General features: G+C 42.7%; 1 protein-coding gene across 1 annotated transcript in view; it reads left to right on the top strand.

Moving 5' to 3' along the window:
* DNAAF8 (dynein axonemal assembly factor 8) overlaps positions 1–19,313 on the top strand; it is a 93,380-nt gene that overhangs the window by 51,858 nt on the left and 22,209 nt on the right. The window contains 9 exon segments of the mRNA XM_061473710.1: positions 1,347–1,444; positions 4,001–4,155; positions 5,276–5,420; positions 8,057–8,179; positions 10,037–10,219; positions 10,777–11,121; positions 12,928–12,990; positions 15,181–15,234; positions 17,260–17,429. Of these exon segments, the coding sequence (XP_061329694.1) occupies positions 1,347–1,444; positions 4,001–4,155; positions 5,276–5,420; positions 8,057–8,179; positions 10,037–10,219; positions 10,777–11,121; positions 12,928–12,990; positions 15,181–15,234; positions 17,260–17,429 (1,336 nt within the window).

Here is a 19,313-nt window from a genome sequence, read left to right as displayed (position 1 = left end):
GCTCCAAACCAGTTACTACTCTGTGCAGACGTCCCTCTCTTACAGGACAGTCTCTTCTGCAGCACCTAATACGTGTGTCAAGGTGTCAGACGTGAGGCTCTTGCAGTTGCTCCCCATTACTTGTTTCCTGGTAGCTACGCATGTAATTAATACCCTTGCAGCATCTGCTCTTGTGCCTGCTGTCCCATATCTAGCTGATCAGACTGATTTTAAACCTCCTCCAGCTGTGCCTGGTGCTGCGGAAGGGCTGCAGGGTGTTAAAGATCCCTTTTCATCCTTGATACTGGGTGCCATGTGGCAACAAGCTAGAGGTGAGGGAATCCACAGCCCATTGATGCTCTCTGCAGAGTGGCAAAGTGCATCCATGTAGAATTAACTTGATGCTCATGGAGGGATTGTGTGTCAGAGTTCAGTTCTGCTGGGCCATGAACTCTCATCATTTCTACTTTAAAGATTTGAAAAAAATAAATTCGGCAAAGTTTCATTTTCTTCATTTATTTGTTCATTTTCCCCAGGGGTGCTTTTTTTGTCTTACAAAGATGATGAATTCTGCTCGTCTGGTATAACTTAGCCAGTCCAGAGCACCATTACATTCTAAATAATGCACTTGTCTTTCTCCTAATGCTGGTGATTTGGTCCATTGGGGGACAAGGTACAAACTGCAACTCAGATTGCAGTTTTCAGATTATATTTGCAAATGCCATGGTCTCCTGGGAGTGAAAAACTAGGATGTATTCCAGCCAGCTCAGTGATGTCAAAGGATGAGGCAGGCAGCTTTGCCTGAGCAGCCTGTGCTTCCCAGACCCAGCCAAACAGTTTCACACACTGAAGTCTGAGTTATTGTCAGCTCCTGGCTTTCAGAACCACACCTTATGTTCACTGTGCTGTGATTTATGCTTTCGGGTATGCAGGGGTGTTGTGGAGGTTTCATCTCTGCCAGACTTGGTTGTTCGTGTTGTCCAACAGCAACCTTTAAAACTGGCTGAACTTGGGCTAAAGAACCAGAAGTGAGCAGCAGCTATGATGTATACGTGGGTAGGAAAAGTTCTGGTGATGCGACCTGACACATTGCTCAGTTCCCAGATTTCTTTGCCAAGCTGGCTACTCTGCATTAGCTATCTTTAACTGAACACAGAGAGCCTTGGGGGGAGTAATAGAAAAAGATGTTTAGTCAGAGAGACCTTGAGGCAGGTCATGTTATGGTCAAAGGATTGAAATGGCTTTTCCAGTAAAGTAGTTTTACCAAAGAAGCTTCTGCGGCCCTGGGCTTGTTGCAGAAAGTAGGTTTGAGTCAGAACCTGGTGTAACAGCTTTTAATATTTATTGCTTTTCTTTAACTCACACAGCCCTTTGTCAACTAGGGCAGAAGCAGATGAAGAACAGGTTGATCGCCAGGACATGGTGCTGTCTCAACCTCTAGCAATGCTTGTCTCAAGTACCTAAGGTCAGTGTTAGGGAAGGAATTGTGAGGTGTTATGGTTCTCTGACAATATTACGTTACTGCAGTGCACCTGTGTCAGGACATTCTGCCCCACTGGATTGCTCAGTGCTGTAACCTGGCCAATTCTAGAGGCGAATATGAATTTCTAGTGAAACCCTGCTGTTTAAAATGAAGTGACAGAGGAGCACGATCATATCATTCTCCTTGTGGGAGGAGATGCTGGAGTCCTGTAGGCTGCTTAGCTTTCACTGAAAGGTAAAAAAAGAAGAAACAAGACAACACCCCACAGGAAATCTCTGCACGGGACCTGATCTGCAAAGAAACAGTCACGTGAAAGACCTACCAGTGCCCTTAAACTGCATGTTTAACTGATTAGAGGTCACCTACCTCTACTGGTTGAAGAGTCGTTGTTGAGGGGATGAAATGGTTAAGACTTCATTTAGGGCAAGACTGACCACACAATCACAAAGGAAAGTACTTCATAGGGCTGATATTAACTGGCTATCACTTGCCCCTGCCCAAATCGCCCTTGTCTCTTTCTTACGATGGTGTATAACTCAGGTAGCCTGGCAGACAGCCATTGGCTTTGTGCTATTTGGGATTGGTATCGATGGCAGCTGGTTGCTGCTGATGGAATGAGTCACATTCTCTGCCTCCCCTTCCTTTTATGGCCATTAATGATTCACATTTGATGTGGGCTGCTGAGTTACACCACACCACGTTCCATCTGTATTTGGGCTCAGGAAGTCACTTTTAAGCTTTGCTCCTCAGATAGATAACTCTTATCGTGACTCTTGGAAGAGAAGCTGAAAATGTGGTCTGGGAGCAGACGCCCTGGGGTGTTTAAAGGAAATGAAACTCACTGACTCCTTCCCTCAGGTTTCCAGCAGCTTCTCTTTGAGACAGGAAGATAAATCCATGCAGAACATTCAGAACAGATACACTGCAGCTCCCACCAAGTATATCTGCCCCTCCTAAGTAATCAGACCTTTACCAACCCTAGCAGGTGTTCTTGTTCACAGAATCCCAGACTGATTTGGGTTGGAAGGGACCTTAAAGCTCATCCAGTTCTACCCCCCTGCCACAGGCAGGAACACCTTCCACTAGACCAGGCTGTTCAAAACTGATTTCGATATGTGTATTACATAAAAGATGCTTGGGTTTTAAAGTGTTATCAACTACAGAGGAAATAAAATCTTACCACCTGCAACTCTGAATTTTGTCAGTTCACATATAATTAATGTGGCACTAATGTCAGTCTGGCTCAAAGCCAGCAGAATTAAAGCCAAAACCCTAAAGAGACATTTTAGGCAAAGTACCCTGCCTGTCCCATCTTTGGTAATAGACATAAACTTTCCCTTGCTTTGTTGCAATGGCTTTGAACTACCAGGTCAGATTCCTGGGGGTACAGATATTCCTATATAAAGTCCAGAACCAAAAGAAACATTCACTGCTGATAGTCCTGCCCCCAAATCACAAGTGTAATTGGGACACAGAAACTAAAATACTCCAACCTCATTATATCATTTGATCAGAGCTAAAAGTGAATAATGGGACAGTGTAGAAGAAACCCATGTAGAAGTGATACTGAGGATTTCTCTTCAGAGCTCACTCTTGGCAGGCTGTGGAGATCTGAATGTACATTGTGTGCAGAATAAAAAGCTATAGTAGGACTAGGGCAGTGTAGTAATGAAGGTGGTGTTAAAAGCAGAGACTCGTGATAAGATTAGAGCAAAGTGAAGACCTCAGATCAGAGGCTTCAAGGAAAAGTCTTGAGCTTGTCCTGTAGTACCTAAATGGGGCTTAGACACTGCTCAGGAGGTCTTGTAGGCTCTTTCCCCTAAGTTGGCTCATAGCATCTGTTGTCGCCAAAGGCAGTGAGTTTGGGATTGAACTTGGAAAACAGGAGCCTAAAAACCCAAGGTTCTAACCCGATGTAAACTCCAGTTGCTTCTACAACCTTATTTACTAGGATGAGGGATACAAGGAGAGAATGAGCAGCCAGACCTAGTGGATGAGAACTGGGTAGGAGAGAAAAGGCTGATACCATTATCATAATAACCAAGGACAGGAGCCACAGGAGGTACCAAACCAAAGAGTGAGGTGAGGTTATGATCACAAACTGGTCCAAAGATTCAGGAGCTTGTGCTGCAAGGCAAGCTCTGGGGAAAGGTTAAAGACAAGACTAAAGAAGGAACAAGAGGAAACAGAAAGGTAACAGCTCAAACAGCCTGGCAAGGACTGATGTGAACTGAGAGCACAGATACCCCAAAGGTAGGTGAGTAGCTATTAGATAACTAGATGGACCTGATGAGATGGACTGTCTGGGGTAGATGATTCATAAAGATATTATTGATGATGCCATAAGCTTTGCCATTCTAGGTTGGCATCTGACAGCAGTCATTATGAGCTGGATAGAGCAAATAAACTAGAAAATACAGTGTCACCATTTGGGATGTGGATCAAGTTGGAACTAGTCACTGTCAGAGTTGTCTTGCAGTGATACCATAGCTTCTGTAAGAATAATATGCTGCTTTTCTTACCCTCTTTTTGATCTAGGGGATGTCATTTTGATGGTGTCACCTGTGATATCTCCTTGTGCATATGGTAATGTGATTTCAGTCTGTACTTGTCGGGGGTTTGTCCTGCAAGGAGTCAGACAGCTGCAGCTTTCACCTGAGCAAGCTGCTGTGCTGAGCATGACACAAAGTCAGGTACTGGAATGAACGCATAGCTCAGCTGTGTAATTTGTGTCATTTTTCTTTAGTAGGGAAATCCCACCAGGCCTCAGCCTCTCACTGAGAACAGAAGTGTAAATTCATAATTGGGCCTCCTCCTCCTCCGTGTTTGCCTACTCCAAGCGGCAGACATGAATTTTACCACTGACTTCAAAATAAGCAAGAGCATGCAGTAGCCCCATAAACCAAAACAACAATTTCAGATCTGCAAAGGTGTATATTCAGGAGAATAGTCCTTGTCTGACAGATTCATGTTTGATTGTGTGCTTCATAGTCCCTGTGGGACTGCTTGTGGCCTTTCAGCATGAAGTCTCCTGGTTTAATGCATTCCAGATGGATTGCAAAAAGAGCTTTCTTATTGTCAAAAATAATGACTTTTCTTCTTTTTCTGTGAAGCTCTAACCTGATGATAGATTTGAGTTAGAGCGCAGTTGGCATTTTGACAAGTCAGCCAAAGGAAACAGCAATAATCATAGACAGAAGATTTCAATCAAGCTTGACATATGCAAGAAGTCCAGATCTGCACTTCTTAACATGATAAGTCACCCAGGAATCCTGTGATGCTTTCTTTTACCAAGGAGTGGACCCCTTACTCTAAATTACCATGCTTAGAGTCATTTGCCATGTCAATCAAGAGATGCATAATTTTGCAAACTAAATGGAGCACAACCCCTCTCTTCTCTAGTTGTTCTGTGATCAAGCCTGAGGAATAATGCTTTCTGTGCCCATAATATTTTGTGGAATAAACATGACTTGTCTACGGAATACTACAGCACAAATAGCTAAACACTGTGAGTATGTTCCTAAATGGCCATTTAAGAGAATAACAAGAGAAACTATTGCTTCAGTGTGCTGTCTGAAGCTAAATGTTTCTGAAAAATTATCCCTTTGTTTGGGATTCAAGATCATTTTTTGCATGAGTGACAGGATGGCACCACATATCAGCTGAGTTATAGGTGTTGTGGTTTTAGTCCAGCCCAACTGCAGGGCAGAACATTTTTATGTTAAGCCTCTTCCCTGAGGTTTAAATTAAGTTTCTTTGTCTCCTCAGTAGATGACACATGAAAGTAGTTTAATGTGGCCCTCATTATTGCAGGTGGCTGTATTTTGCCCTAGTAAGATTTCAAGTTCTCCTGACAGTTCTGCAACAGGAGAGTTCTCTGCTGAACTACACATGCACTGTCTTGTTTTGCTGCTGAAGAAGAAGAATGCTTGTCATCACATTCCTGCACTGGTGAAAGGTAATACCTCCACTGCTCAACAACCTGGGAAAAGGAGGGTTGCATTTCAGTGCATGTGAACTAAACATTAGCAGACTAACCATGGCTGTTGCATTGCAGGGAATATTTATTGGGAGTAGCAGGGCCCGGTAGTTTTGCCATATGTATCTCCAGACCAAGGCGTAACTCAGTCACTGCTACATATCCAACAGAGCAGATTGATCTATGCCAGGTTTTTGATCTTTAGCACTGGAGTCTTCTTGAACAAAAAGTAATTCATTTTGGAAGAGACCTTAGTTCTTTCATCCAGTGTCCTGCTCAATCCAGCATCAGCAATAAATTTGGATCAGGATGCTCAGGGCTTTTTTCAGTCAGGTCTCAAAATTCTGCAAGGACAGAGATTCCCCCACCTCTCTGGGCCTTTGTTCCAATGCTCGACCATCCTTATTGAATATTTTTCCTTTATATTGACTTGAAACCTCCTCTGTTTGAATTGGTGAACTTTGTCTCTTGGCTTCCTACTGCACACCTCCTTAGTGGGCCTAGCTTCATCACCTCAATAAACTCCTCTTGGGGTTCTTATTGCACAGAGAGGTAGGGTAGCAAAAAACAGGTATGTGAAAACAACATCTGATACTACCAACCTAAGCCCTGGGTTCTGTGTATTTGTCACTTCCAAGGATCTGAACAGTAACTCTGAACTGAACTGTAAGGACTGCCAAAAAACAGAAAAAAATGCTGCCCCAAGTCATCTTACTTGAATCAGACACTGTTCTGAGACTCTGATTCAGGAAAAGTCTCTGAATTATGAGCTGTCATTGTTCTCAAGCAGGGAAGATCACAGGCAACCGGGGTGATCAGTAGGGAACAAAGAACCCTGCCCTGCCTGTTTCTTCTTGCTCTGGCAGCAGGCACTTTGCCTGCAGCAGGATTGTTCATTCCTGCATGTCCTCTTCAGGCACCACTGCTGAGAGCAGAGGGTTACTGTTGCTGGCCCCTCCATTAATGCCACTTCAAATAGTACATGATGGAGATATTCAGCCACTGCTCAATTGCTGCCTTTAATCTATCCATAAGAGAAAAGAACATTTAGAAGTGTGGGTAAAAATGACAGTTCAAAAAGGCCTCTGCTTTTTCTGCTAAGACTATCACAGAATGCTCCGAAAGCAGACTAATTACAGCACCGTGTCACCTGCTGCCTATAGACCCAAGGAAGGTTGCTTATTATAGTACAGTTTCTGCTGCTGTTCTCAGAGTGCCACAGATGATGTTTACAGTGTTTACATGTTTCGCACAGGGAAATTTCTGCTAGAAATATATAGGTGGGCACTGGAGCAAAAGATATTCTGGAAAGGTAAACATTGTCCCTCACTGTAGAGAGCCATTTCTTATGGAAAGCTGACATTCTTGCCACACAAACTTTGGTTTGGCCTCTGGGAAGTGTAGAATAGCACTAGAATTTGAGTAGGGTAAATACCACACTGAGAAGTTTTGCATTTATAATCAGTACCCCTGAAGAGGAGTTACCCCTTCAAGGTCTTGACCGCTCTTCAATTGTCAAAGTAAGAAAACATTCAAATCCTTGCTGAATCTTTGCAAATCGTTCCTGAAATAGAACAAAGGTAAATGTCCTTGGTATCGGACCTCTATCTTGAGGATCAAACACCACAAATTTTTGTCCAAGCTTTACCTTTTGCCACACGTTGAGTTTGAGTAAACAGCAAGTAATGCTGCTGCTGTGGTTTGGTTATGCACGGCACCTGAATTTTGAAAAGCAGATACGTGATTGCCAGTGGTACAGGCTCAAATTCATGGTCAGAGCTATGTTTGACATCCAAGGTTTGTGATCAGCCTCTAGCACTAATAATCCATTCCTCACGCTACACTACAGTAGATTTTTGACAGGCTTGTATGGTAGAAAGCCATAAAATGTATACAAAGTAATTTAAAAAATAACAAGCCTTTAAAACCGTGGTCTGAAATATTATTACAGAAGGCTGAACTAATTGTAGAAGTGAACTGTATGCCAGTGCCTTAATGCACTGCCTGTGCATAGCCAGGCCTTTTAGAGGGAGAACAGGAACTGAGAGATTGCTGTTTTCTAGCACTTAGTGTCATCCTAGCAATGCCTCTCAGGCCCCATGGTTCTGGGAGGGATGCAGGATACTGGCCTTGCACTTTGAGGGCCTGCACTTGGGCACTGGGTTCCAGGTTTGTGACTTTTCTTCCTTGTGGCACCACCTTATTCAAGAGACTTCTTATAAGTCAAGAGCAGTGTAGCATCTTTGATGTATTTGTTCCATGTTTTGATTCACAGCAGGAGGTAGAAGGTAATAGAAATGACCGGGGTGCTGGTCACAAAGCAGAGGTATTTCCAGAGAAAGCTGTTGCCCTGCTTTAACTGAATGCGATCTGGGGGAGAGAGGATGATTAAGGTGCATTTCATGTCTCTCAAGTAAGCTCAGCATGACCCTCATTAATATCTCTGTAATGGAACTGTGATCAGATGAATCCAAACACCTGATAATGTCACTGAAATCTGGCAAATAAGCTCAGTGAAATACTGATTTAATTTTGTATCAATAAGAAGAGTGTTTTTGTCTCGGAAACATCACAGAACTCTGTATTCCTCACATTTTGTTCTGTTCTATATATAGGACTGATGGATGAACTGGCAAAGCAAGGCCATGTGCAGAGCAGCCAGGCTCCCACTGCCCAGACCAACCCCTCCATGTGGTTTCATGTGGCTCCTTACACCTAGACCTTGCTGCAGGCACTGGGTAGGTCAAAGCTATGGGAAGTGCATTGTTCTGGGGTTTTCAAGGTCTGACAACCTTATCAGGGGATTTTTCTGAATTAGGAATTCATTAGGAATATGCTTGTCTATAATAACTCATTTAGTGTTCTGCTGTCTGTCAGTCATACTAACTGTTATTAGATGTCTTCTGTTGCTGGGTAATGATGGAAGAATCAATAGAAAAATTAAATGGAAATACCTTTGTAAAGTAAATTAAAAAGCATGTGGAAAAATAAATTATTCAAATGTGACATGATAACAACCAGTTAAGCCTTAAGCCACAATTAAAAGCCTTATAACCAATCAATTTGTATTTATTGCCATAGTCTCAAGTGAAGTCAAACTACTGAACTGTGATTAACTGGTGGTTAAGGGTGTCAAACTAGAATTTGCTGCAGTGATAACTGTTGGCAGCTGTAGTTCTTTCAGAGATGCAGGGAAAGCGCTTTTTCATTTCACTTAGATGTTCTGAATTTCAGTTTCTGCAGTTTAATTCACTTCAGTAACTCATGCATTCAAAGCTGAGAAACTGATAGGACTTGAAAAAAGCAAGTAAATGTGTTTTCTGTTATAACTCTGACTCAGACGGGTAGGAGAGTCTTAAACCTCCTAGTTCTAGACACTTACTTGGAAGTTGTGGCAATCAGATGCTTATTTCACTAACTATAGGATAGTGTTTTATTATGTATTCAATAGGTTAATACAGTTTTATTTAACTAGATGCATTATTCTAAACTTGGGATATCAAGATATTTAATGGAAGCATATTGCTTTCCAAAACCAAATTCCCACAAATCATAAGGAAAAATAATTATCAAATGCATGTCATTTACCATTTTCTGGCATCATGGAATGTTAGTATGTAGGAATAACTAAGTAAATAACTGTCAATCTATACAATTCCTTAATAATCATGTAGTGAAACAGTATAGAATCAAACAGGTTTCTCATGGGCTGGGGATTCTGCAAGCTACACTGTTCCCAGTGGAAATGTGGACATCCACGTGCTATTGTACCAGTCCCCAATTTAGTCCTCCATTATATGCCATGTAATGTCCTAGAATACAGATGAAGTATCATTTTAATATGAAGTCAGTCATTAATTATCAACCTGAAACTGATGCTTTCAATCATTTGGGTACAGATCTATCAACTGTGCTTAATGGTGTGAATAAGGATAGCAAAATTACAATGGAATATATTTATTATATATATAGGTGGAGACAGTGTTCTCACGGGAGAATGGATAATTGGTACATAAACTGAATAATCCTGAAAGATACAGCAAGGCCATGAGAGGCCCGAGGAAGCTTAAGCAAGCAAGATAAGAAGAAGCTGGAATTCACTGAGTTAATGAGAACTGTGGACTGTTGGCAAGCTTTCGAGGTCAAGTTCTCACACCTGTGCTTAACCACTTACATGTTAGTCACTAAGGGTCTTCAAGACATGTATCCAATCATAATATGCCAAATCACTGTAAGTGCATGTAAGAAATAGTATATAAGGAGTTAAGGCTTTGTAATAAATTTGGCAATCGCTTGATCACATTGGTCGTCTCTGCATTGTCCGTGACTCCCGCATCAACATATATATTATATAGTTACTATGTGGCAAAAAGGCCTTCCAGTTAAGGAGTGTGACTAATCAGTGAAGGTTTGCTATGATGCTGCTGCTCATGCATGATCGTTTTTCAGGCTGTACTGAACTGCAGCATGAGAAGCGGTATCACAGTGATCACCACTGCCCCTTAGTTGAGAATTAGTCAGTTACTTCACACTAAAAGTCTTGATATTTGTTTTCGTGTGGTAACTCATCTTGTTCTGATGATCTCTGTGTGCAGGAAGAAGCCTCAGTGAAGTGCCAGAGCCCCATTACATTGCTCTGGATTTTTTCTGCAATAGAACCTATGCTTCTGATCTTGAAATGGAGCAAGCTGTCATGCTGGCAGTGGTTGGAACAGATGCTATGAAGAGTGCTGGAGAGCTCCTTCACCAGATCCTTCTTCCTGGGCAAGGAGATTCTAGCAGACAGAACCTTCCAGCAACATGCACTCATGGATTGAGCCCCTAAATATCTTGCTACATGGGATGTAAGACTACTTTACAAGCACAACAACATTTAAGGTACTTTAGAGACAAGTTGGTGTTAAATTGTAGCTTATTACTATAATCAATATAGCTTAAAATGGAACATCATGAGAGGTAGTAAAGGATCTATAATTATGGATTATAGTGTGTCAAACCACATTGTTATCAGTGTTTTCTCAGTGTTTTCTCTCTTTCAACTCTTCTCCGTTAGTTGTGTTCTCTAATCAAATCATGACACTTATGCTCCATGGCTCCCTGTTGATTTCCCAGATAGCCCATCTTTCATTTCACTGTAATGTAATTCCTAGCATTTGTATCTTGTGGATTTTCCGTGTACATTTCTGTATCTGCATTACAGTATATTTGCAACAGGTGGCAAAGCTTTGGAACTTGTCTAGTAAAAAAAAAATCCATGCAAATTTAGAACACTTGTCTCCAAAAGAAAAACAGCTTTTATGAAACACATGTTACCAACTGAACAGATGCTAACCAGATTTCTCTTCACTTGTAGAAGAACACTGTTTGGGATTTGAGCTCCTTGGTCTCAAATGGTTGTCCCATCTCACTTGATGTCAGGCCAAAGAAGTAACCCCTTTTGAAGTTGGAGATACTTCCTGGCAAAGCAGCCTTGACACGCTAATGTCAAACCCAGTCCTTGTGTGTGCATTACGGCAGATCAACGCCTTCAGAGTTCTTGCAGATGCATTGGAGAGATTAACACAATGGAGGGAGAAGCTGAGCAAAAGTGGCAGTCTTCTACAGGTAGTAATGGCCCTGACCCCAGAGGTGACATTCAGGCAAGCCATCCTCTTCTTCACAGAGGCAGAGTTTGTAACTGGTAAGACATGGTTTTGCTGTTTATAATGCCTTAGGTATAAGGTGCTCAGGAATTTATTGAACCTGGACAAAGGAATCCTGTGCTGTGAGTTTTTCTCAGGCACAGAAAAGTGTAATAACTTGGGGTTAAATTCTGTGCTTGCCTGAGTAATGATGAGGGATATGAAATCAGCAGGAGCCAGTTGAGGTCATCTACAAGTTAGCCTATTAATTTCATGTGGGCATGGCCTGGTGCCCTCTCTAAAGATCTTGAGGTATTCCATAAATACTAAATTGATATAACAGTAGTTGGCAAGACCAGTAAATAATACTGTAGGTTTTGTCTCTGTATATAAGGGAAACTTAGAAACAAGAGGCCAAGATCTATCCCAATTAAATGTGGCCACCTATTTGTTGTGCCTAACTTGCTGAGGCAAATACCCCAGCCTTGTTCTTTACCTGGGGAGCCAAAGGTACAACCATTCTGCAACAGCTAAAGAAAGCAGATTTCTTGAGAATTACTTTTCATCCCAGAAGAGAATGAACAGTTCATTCATGACAGAGGGGAGATTGAGATAAGCTCTTAGGCAGAAGTTCTTCCCTGTGATGGTGGTGAGGAGCTGGTACAGGTTGCCCAGAGAAGCTGTGGTTGCCCCATCCCTGGCAGGGCTCAAGGCCAGGTTGCACAGGTCTTGGAGCAACCTGGTCTAGTGGAAGGTGTCCCTGCCCATGACAGGAGGTTGGAACTAGATGATCTTAAGGTCCTTTCCAATCCAAACCATTCTACTACGAGGAAAGAAGACTGCTGTCAAAAGCCTCTCTGACTTCAGTGATATATGCTAGCATTGATCATTCAGCTTAGTAAACTTGAGAGTTTCCTCACAAAATAAGAAATGTAGGCTCATGCCTCTAAGCTAAATTGATGCTCAGACTATGGTGTTAGTGATATTGGGTGCTTTGGAGCAGCAGAGTATGAGCTCTCACTGTTTTCTTCCAATGTGAAATATATTGGCGTATCACCTTCATTCTTGGGGATGCCTGACTCCTCACACCTAAAGATAAACAGTTCTGAGCCTGACAATTCTTGATTATTCAGAAACAGAGAGAAATTAAGATTGTGGTAATACCAGATATGAACTGAGCAGGAGTGACGCAGTTCCAGAAGTGCATTCATGCTTTGTAATTTATAGCTCTTTCCCTACCTTTCTGTGAGGAAGAAAGGTCTTTTGTTGTCAATAAACTTAGATACTCATGTCAAACACACAGTGGTTATGTAGTGCGGAGTAAAAAATTTGCTTTCCTAAATAGAAAAAAGAAAATGTGATGGCGTCTGGGAAAAGACAGTGAATTATGTGGGTGGTTTATGTGAGACAGGAGAACAAGAAAAAGAGGCCTTCAGAAAAGAAGGCACCAGACATCCCAAATTAGTGCATAAAACTGTAAGAATTGATGCATTGCTGCCCTTCATTAAAGATATCTTGAGACCAAAAGACAGGATAAGATGAAAGCACAACTGTGAGATCAGTTTATTGAGGAAGGTTGTAATCACAGTGCCAGTCTTTCCCACCAAAGCCATTGTCAAGGGCAAAGGAGCATAGCTGAAGCATGGCTCCAGCATCTTGCACTCTTTTACAAGTTTCCTCCTGTTTTTATTGTGGGATGAATGGTGAGGTGTTTGTGTGGATAACAGCTCTGCAATATTTTGCAGCTGGTCAAATGTTTGCCATTTTCCCTGCTAAATAAAATCACCTTTGTCACCCCTCATGCCCCCAGACAGAGAAGGTTCCCATCTATGAATCCATAACAATACATCTCCTTCCTTTTATAGATGCAGAACACCACCCTGCTATGAAATACCTGCCACCACCTGGCAAGAGGGCCAGGGCTGAAGGTAAGACCAGAAGTTATGCACCAGTTGCCTCTTAGATATACCCAAATAATTTTATACTCACAGATTTAAGAAAACTATAACCCTGTGTCCTCTGACAGAGTCATTAAAATGGGATTAGTAAACCTCTAGTTAGACATCAGAATCCCAGGCAATTAGGAAGCAAAGGACAGAGGGGTCCACTTGGTACTGGGGGAAGGTGGTAGTGTTGCGAGATCACCTTTCCTCTACGAAGTTTTCTGTGTGCTTGGATGTAGCCTACCTAGGGTTGGCGCGGAATGTAGGTTAGAAGAGCAACTAATGGCTTCTCTATAGTAGCCCTTTTCAAATGCAGATCTCAAAAAATACTAGTTTCAGGATGTTTTACAGAGGGGTAATTGAAACCTAGAGAGGTGAAATGTGTTGACCACCATCCCCTAACAAGTGAGTGACAGAAATGGGAGCAGAATGCCATTTCCTTAGTCTCATACAAGGGACTCTAACTTTTGAATTATAGTGCCATCCAAGTCACCACAGAATTCACAGGTCCTACAAGTTTTTCAATACTAAACAAAAAAGATTGTTACTGTGAGGATGTGAGCTAAAAAGTTAGAGGTAAGGACCCTGGAGCTGGCTCCTTCTATGTACTCTTATTATTCTCGCAAAATACATGACAGATGTGGAAAAAGGTCTCATTAAAAGGAAAGAACACTTTGCCTAGATACCTTCCAGATACATTGCCCTGGGAAACAGAAATACAGGGATTTCAGACAGTAATAAATACAAAGAAATGGTAATTTTGTTTTGACAAACAGATTTTAGTTTTCTCTTATCTACTTTGGATGTCACACTGCTTAAGTGTGTCAGTCCCTGGAAAGGAAGTCCTTTATCAGCCTGATGCAAGCTTCTCATTTGTACCCCAGTCCTAGATAACTTCTGGAGTCACATGTGCCTTGAAGTGCTTTAAATTTTCCTCAACTCCCCAGGACACTGCAGGTTTTACATTAGACTGAAGGAAACATTTTTTAGATAGGCTTTTGTTGTAAGATCTTCCTCACCAGGCTCCTTTTGTACTGCTCTGTTCTTATGAGGAACTACTAAAGCGACATTCCTGGCTGCTGGGAAATGTCAGTGGCATTTTATCAGCAGAGCTGAGGAGAGGACTGAACCACAGTTCTGAGCTCAGTAGGTGTGTTATCAGAAGACAGGGCCTTTCTTTGCTTCCAAGGGCACAAGAGAGGACATTAAACAAAACATCTGAGCTTCTAGGACTTACACTGGAAACAAAGCAGCTTCTAACTTGACTGAGAAACCTTGGGATCACACCATTAGCCACTCTCTGAAATACAGAAAAGGTAACAGAATCAACAGGATTTAGTACTTGCAGGCCTTTACAGCAAGGCTTGGACTTACTGGAGAAGTGGGAAGAACATCGCCCAGGGCATCCCAGTACATCCCAACAGCTGAAAGCAAGCCATGAGTGACCCATGAGTTATAATGCTTTAGAATGTGTCATAGCGGCATTATGTAGAGATGATGGCTACATCCTCAAATTATTGTCCCAGCACATTGTCGTGGTTTAAACCCAGTCAGGTAATTCGTTCGCTCACTTACCCCCCCTTTCTTGCCCTTCCCCTGCTCTCGGAGGGACGGAGAGGAGAATCGAAAAGAATGCAACTCCCACAGGTTGAGATAAGAACAGTTTAGTAACTAAGGTATAACACAGATCACTACTGCTACCACCAATGATAATAATGATAAAGGAAATAACAAGGGAAGAGAATACAACACCTCAGCACCAGCCGACCGATAACTCGCCCCCCAAGCCCGACCAAGCCCCGACCGATACCTCCTCCAACCCTGCAGACTCCCAGCCCTTCTGGGTAACTCTCCGTTACATCCTGGGCATGACGTGCTGTGGTATGGAATACCTCTTTGGTCAGTTTGGGTCAGGTGTCCTGTCTCTGCTTCCTCCTGGCTTCCCCTCCCCCCTGGCAGAGCATGAGGCTCACAAAGTCCTTGGCCAAACCAAAACATCATTGTTATCAGCTCTGTTCCCAGGCCGAAAGTCAAAACACAGCACTGCACCAGCTACCAAGAAGGGGAAAAATGACTGCTACTGCTGAACCCAGGACATTATCCACCCCTTATTCCATACCATTCACGTCACACATGCACAGCACTTACTCGATTTTTAATTCTTTTCTCATTTAGTGGGAGAGAGGCAGAGATGCCACACAGAATCTCTGTTCATCTACCTGCAAACAGGTGAGAGAAGAGCAAAGGGGAAAGCGTGGTTTGGGAAGGACTTTGTGGAACTAACTTGTCTAACAGCCAAAAATAAGTAAAAAACATTATACCAACTTCTTCTTCAGGCTTGAGTACAGGCAGGGATATACACTCTCTTTTCTGAACATGCCAGGAAATCTGGTATTTGCTTCTCTTGAGCCTGCACTTATTTTAAGCCCCACACAGATGTAGATTATTGCATATAGATAGCATATGAAATAGTATTTTTCACAGTTACACTATGAAATCAAAACCTATGTAATATTTTTTGGGGGAAAAAAATCACTGGCTTTGAGGAAAGGATCTAAAAACATAATGAAGCAGAAAAACAAAAAATAGCAGGCAACTTTGGCAAACCTGGAAAGGCCACTAAGCAGCCAGGGCTGGAGATGAAAATCAGGCACATCTGAGAGCTGCCAAAGAGGCACTTTCTCTTGCTGTTGTTACTTATAATCACCGAGGAGATAAAATCAACTCCAGGTGACAAGGTGTTCCCACCCGTTTTCAACACTTGTCTTTGAGCAAACAAAGATGGCAAAGTGACACAAAACAAATCCCTCCTGAAGTGTCTGAAGTCAATAAATGCAGTATGTAATGTTTCACATACCGCAGGAATAAGAATGTTTGCCCAGAAACATAGCAGATGGCAAGTAAAACATCTGGAGGACAATGAGGACTCATGTAACAGCACACAGCTGAGATTGCTGTTCAGTGTGCAAGCAGCTGAATGCTTCTGAGTAGCTTGCTTTACTCCTGCACTTGCAGGCTGTTGCTATGGCATTTAAACCTTTCAGTTCAAGAATGATGCGAATAAAATGGCAGATCTCTGAGAGGGCTCCCTGCATGATAAGGGTTAAGTTTCCATATCAAGTGGGGGAGCAGTAATATAATTTTTTAGTTTTGATCCCGTATTTCTGTCATGAATCAGTACCATGCCATTTAGAAGTAACAGTATGCATTAAATTATATGTAGTGTTGATGCTTCATTGCATTGACATTTGTATAAATAGTAGTGGGGATACAGGAAGCATAAAATGACACTTTATGTATACAAACAGCTAACCATGGATGAGTGTGAGCAGCCTGCAGTACTGTAAGCTCATGCTTCATGCTAGTTGCCATAGTTAGGCACCAGCAGTTAATGGACCCTAACTGACTGGTTCTGACACTACTGCTGTCAATAAATCTTCAAAGGTTGTTCAAAGATTTATTAGGATATTAGGATATCGGGAATCTTGACTATATTCCTAGTTACAAAGTACTTCAGCAAAACTAGTAGTTTGAAAATGCTGCCATTTAAAAATGAAATGTCTCTGCTTTCTGCCTTTTAATGCAGTTGATATCATCAGACAGCAAAACTCTCTTGGCCTGGTTTGTTCTGTTTCTCCCAGCACACAGAGCTGCACCTCGCTGGCAGCTCTGCTGGCGCAGCTTTGTCAGGAGCAAAAGGGGTTTTGCTGAAATCTCAGTTTTACTAAGCACAATTCTGTTTGTAATAGGTTTATAACATTAATTGAGACCTGTCATGCTTGTTGGTGCCTCTCTGAAACATAACTCTAACAGAGATAGTGAAAGCAAAACAGTGAGGAATGAGAATTTAATAGCTGCCTTAAGGATTATATCACATAATCACTACAGTTGACAAGAAAAATGTAAAAGAGAATATTTTATCCCTCTTAAAACTTTCATATTAATATAAAGAACTGAGTCTTATCCTACAGACCTTCCACGTTAAAGTCGTGGACTCAAAGCAGATATACTGGGAAAAAACAATCTACAAGCATATGGTTTTTGGATATTTTTTTTTAACTAAAAATCAAACAAAGCCCCATATGCATTCATCGGGGGGTTTATGACCTTTTTTTATTCAAATTTTTGTGAACTTGATGCCAGCTTTTAGATAAGCCACTTCTACTGATGTCTGTCCAGGCTAGTAAATTCTGCCGTGTGTTTTACCTCGGGTTTTAGGAGCAGCTTTGGGTTTCACTCTGTGCTTTGTTACAGGAGCCCAGATTCTTTGCACAGTGCTGCTGATCAAACCCGGTGCCTGGAGCTGCAGTTTTGCAAGGATCCTCCGAGAACTAGACCTGGAAAAATTCACTGTGGTTGGCATGAAACACATAAACCTGGAACCAGGCGTTGCCTTAGGACTCCTTTCTTCTGAAGTGAAACAGGTGTGTTAAGAAGCCGGTTGATCTGTGGCTACACTTAGGTTTGGAGTGGGGAGGTATGTTAGCTAGTGAGTAATCCGTTCCTGAAAAAAACACAAACCTCCCATCCGGGATTTCTGAGCTGTTGAAGTGAGCTATATAGAACAGTCAGCTCTGTACCAGTGTCAGACACAAAGCAAGCTGATGTGCTGACTGTTTCTTTTATTGCATGCCATAAAGCATCAGACCTGGTTTCTCTAACAAAACAAAAGTTTGGAGGATCTGGGCAATACAGACCTCCCAGGAATCAGTGGAGTTGCCAAGTTGCAATGCTGACTCTAACTGTAAAACAGTTGTCCTCTTTTCCTTTCCTAAGGTCATTTCAGGTAAAGGCACATCTAAGGAGCAACCAACTCCCCTGCAGTTGGGCTGGGCTTTCCTTCCATGTGTTTAAGCCTGGGAGTTGGGAAACATCTGCTGCACTGACAGAGAATATGTACCTCTGAAGCCCCGTTCCCTTAGATTGCATGTATTACACATCTTACACATGCAGCTGAATCTGTCTTCCAGGAGTGTGTGTAGAACAGACTATAAAAATGACCTGCAAAGAGAGAAAATTGAGTTACTGTCATTTCTAGTGTCTAATAGACAATAAAGAAGGTTCTTAAATCTTAGGGCTAAAAATTGGTGCATGTTTCTGTTCTTCTACACCTTTAGAAATTATTTATTTCCCAAAATGCAATACCTTGATATGAGTGTAAAGATAGAAAAGGCAGGAAACTGAAATCTGGGCACTCCTGAGGAGCTAGATGATTTATTTTTTTTTAATCTCCTTGTTATGTGATTGCTTTCATGAAGGCACTTAACCGATTAACTTTGGCAGAAAACAAGACTTTCTAATCAATATTGCTCTGGGATTATGTTGGGAAAGTTTATAGTACTCTCTCATAGAAAATCTTAATAGTCTTCCAGAGGAAGAGAGGAGCATGCCAGGACAGTGCTCTAAGATAACCACCAATCAGGAGCAGTTACCACCTTCTGCATGATGGCAAAGCCATGAAGCACAGGCATCTGATTTGTAAATAGATACAGGCCACTTGTAAGACAGGATGGATAGGTGGGACCGTGTGAACCTCCTGAAGTCCAACCAGGCCAAGTACAAGGTCCTGCAATCCCAAGCACAAACACATGCTGGGGGAGACTGGATGGAGCAGCCCTGAGGAGAAGGGTGTTGCTCACCATGACCCGGCTTCATTGTGCACTTGAGCCCAGAACTCCCCATGTGCTGGGCTGCACCCCCAGAGTGTGAGCAGCAGGTTGAGGGAGTAGATTCTCCCCCTCTGCTGCCCTCTGAGGAGGCCTCCCCCTACAGTCCTGATCCAGCTCTGGGGCAACAGCACAAGAGGGACGTGGAGCTGTTGGAGAGAGTCCTGAGACCGCAGAGATGCTGTGAGGCTGGAGCAGCTCTGCTCTGGAGCCAGGCTGAGAGAGCTGGGCTTGTTCAGCCTGGAGAAGAGAAGGCTTCTTAAGGGGAGACCTTAGAGCAGCTCCAGTGCCTAAAGGGGCTACAAGAAACCTGGAGAGGGGCTTTGGACAAGGGCCTGTAGGGACAGGCCAAGGGGGAATGGCTTTAACCTGACAGAGGGGAGACTGAGATGAGACCTTAGGCAGAAGCTCTTCCCTGTGAGGGTGCTGAGGCGCTGGCACAGGGTGCCCAGAGAAGCTGTGGCTGCCCCATCCCTGGCAGTGTTCAAGGCCAGCTTGGATGGGGCTTGGAGCAACCTGGTCTAGTGGAAGGTGTCCCTGCCCATGGTAGGGTGTTGGAACTGAATGAGCTTTGAGGTCCCTTCCAACACAAACCAGTTTGGGATTCTGTGAGGAGTTGCTGAAGGAGTGCTTTCCAATATG

This window comes from Pezoporus flaviventris, unplaced genomic scaffold (genome assembly GCF_033815535.1).
Source record: "Pezoporus flaviventris isolate CSIRO_AGI_PZ_B2104156 unplaced genomic scaffold, CSIRO_AGI_Pfla_v1 ptg000078l, whole genome shotgun sequence".
In the NCBI taxonomy this organism is placed as follows: Eukaryota; Metazoa; Chordata; class Aves; order Psittaciformes; family Psittacidae; genus Pezoporus; species Pezoporus flaviventris.
The sequence above is the reverse complement of the archived record's forward strand: the minus strand, read 5'-3'. Positions and strand labels throughout refer to the sequence as shown.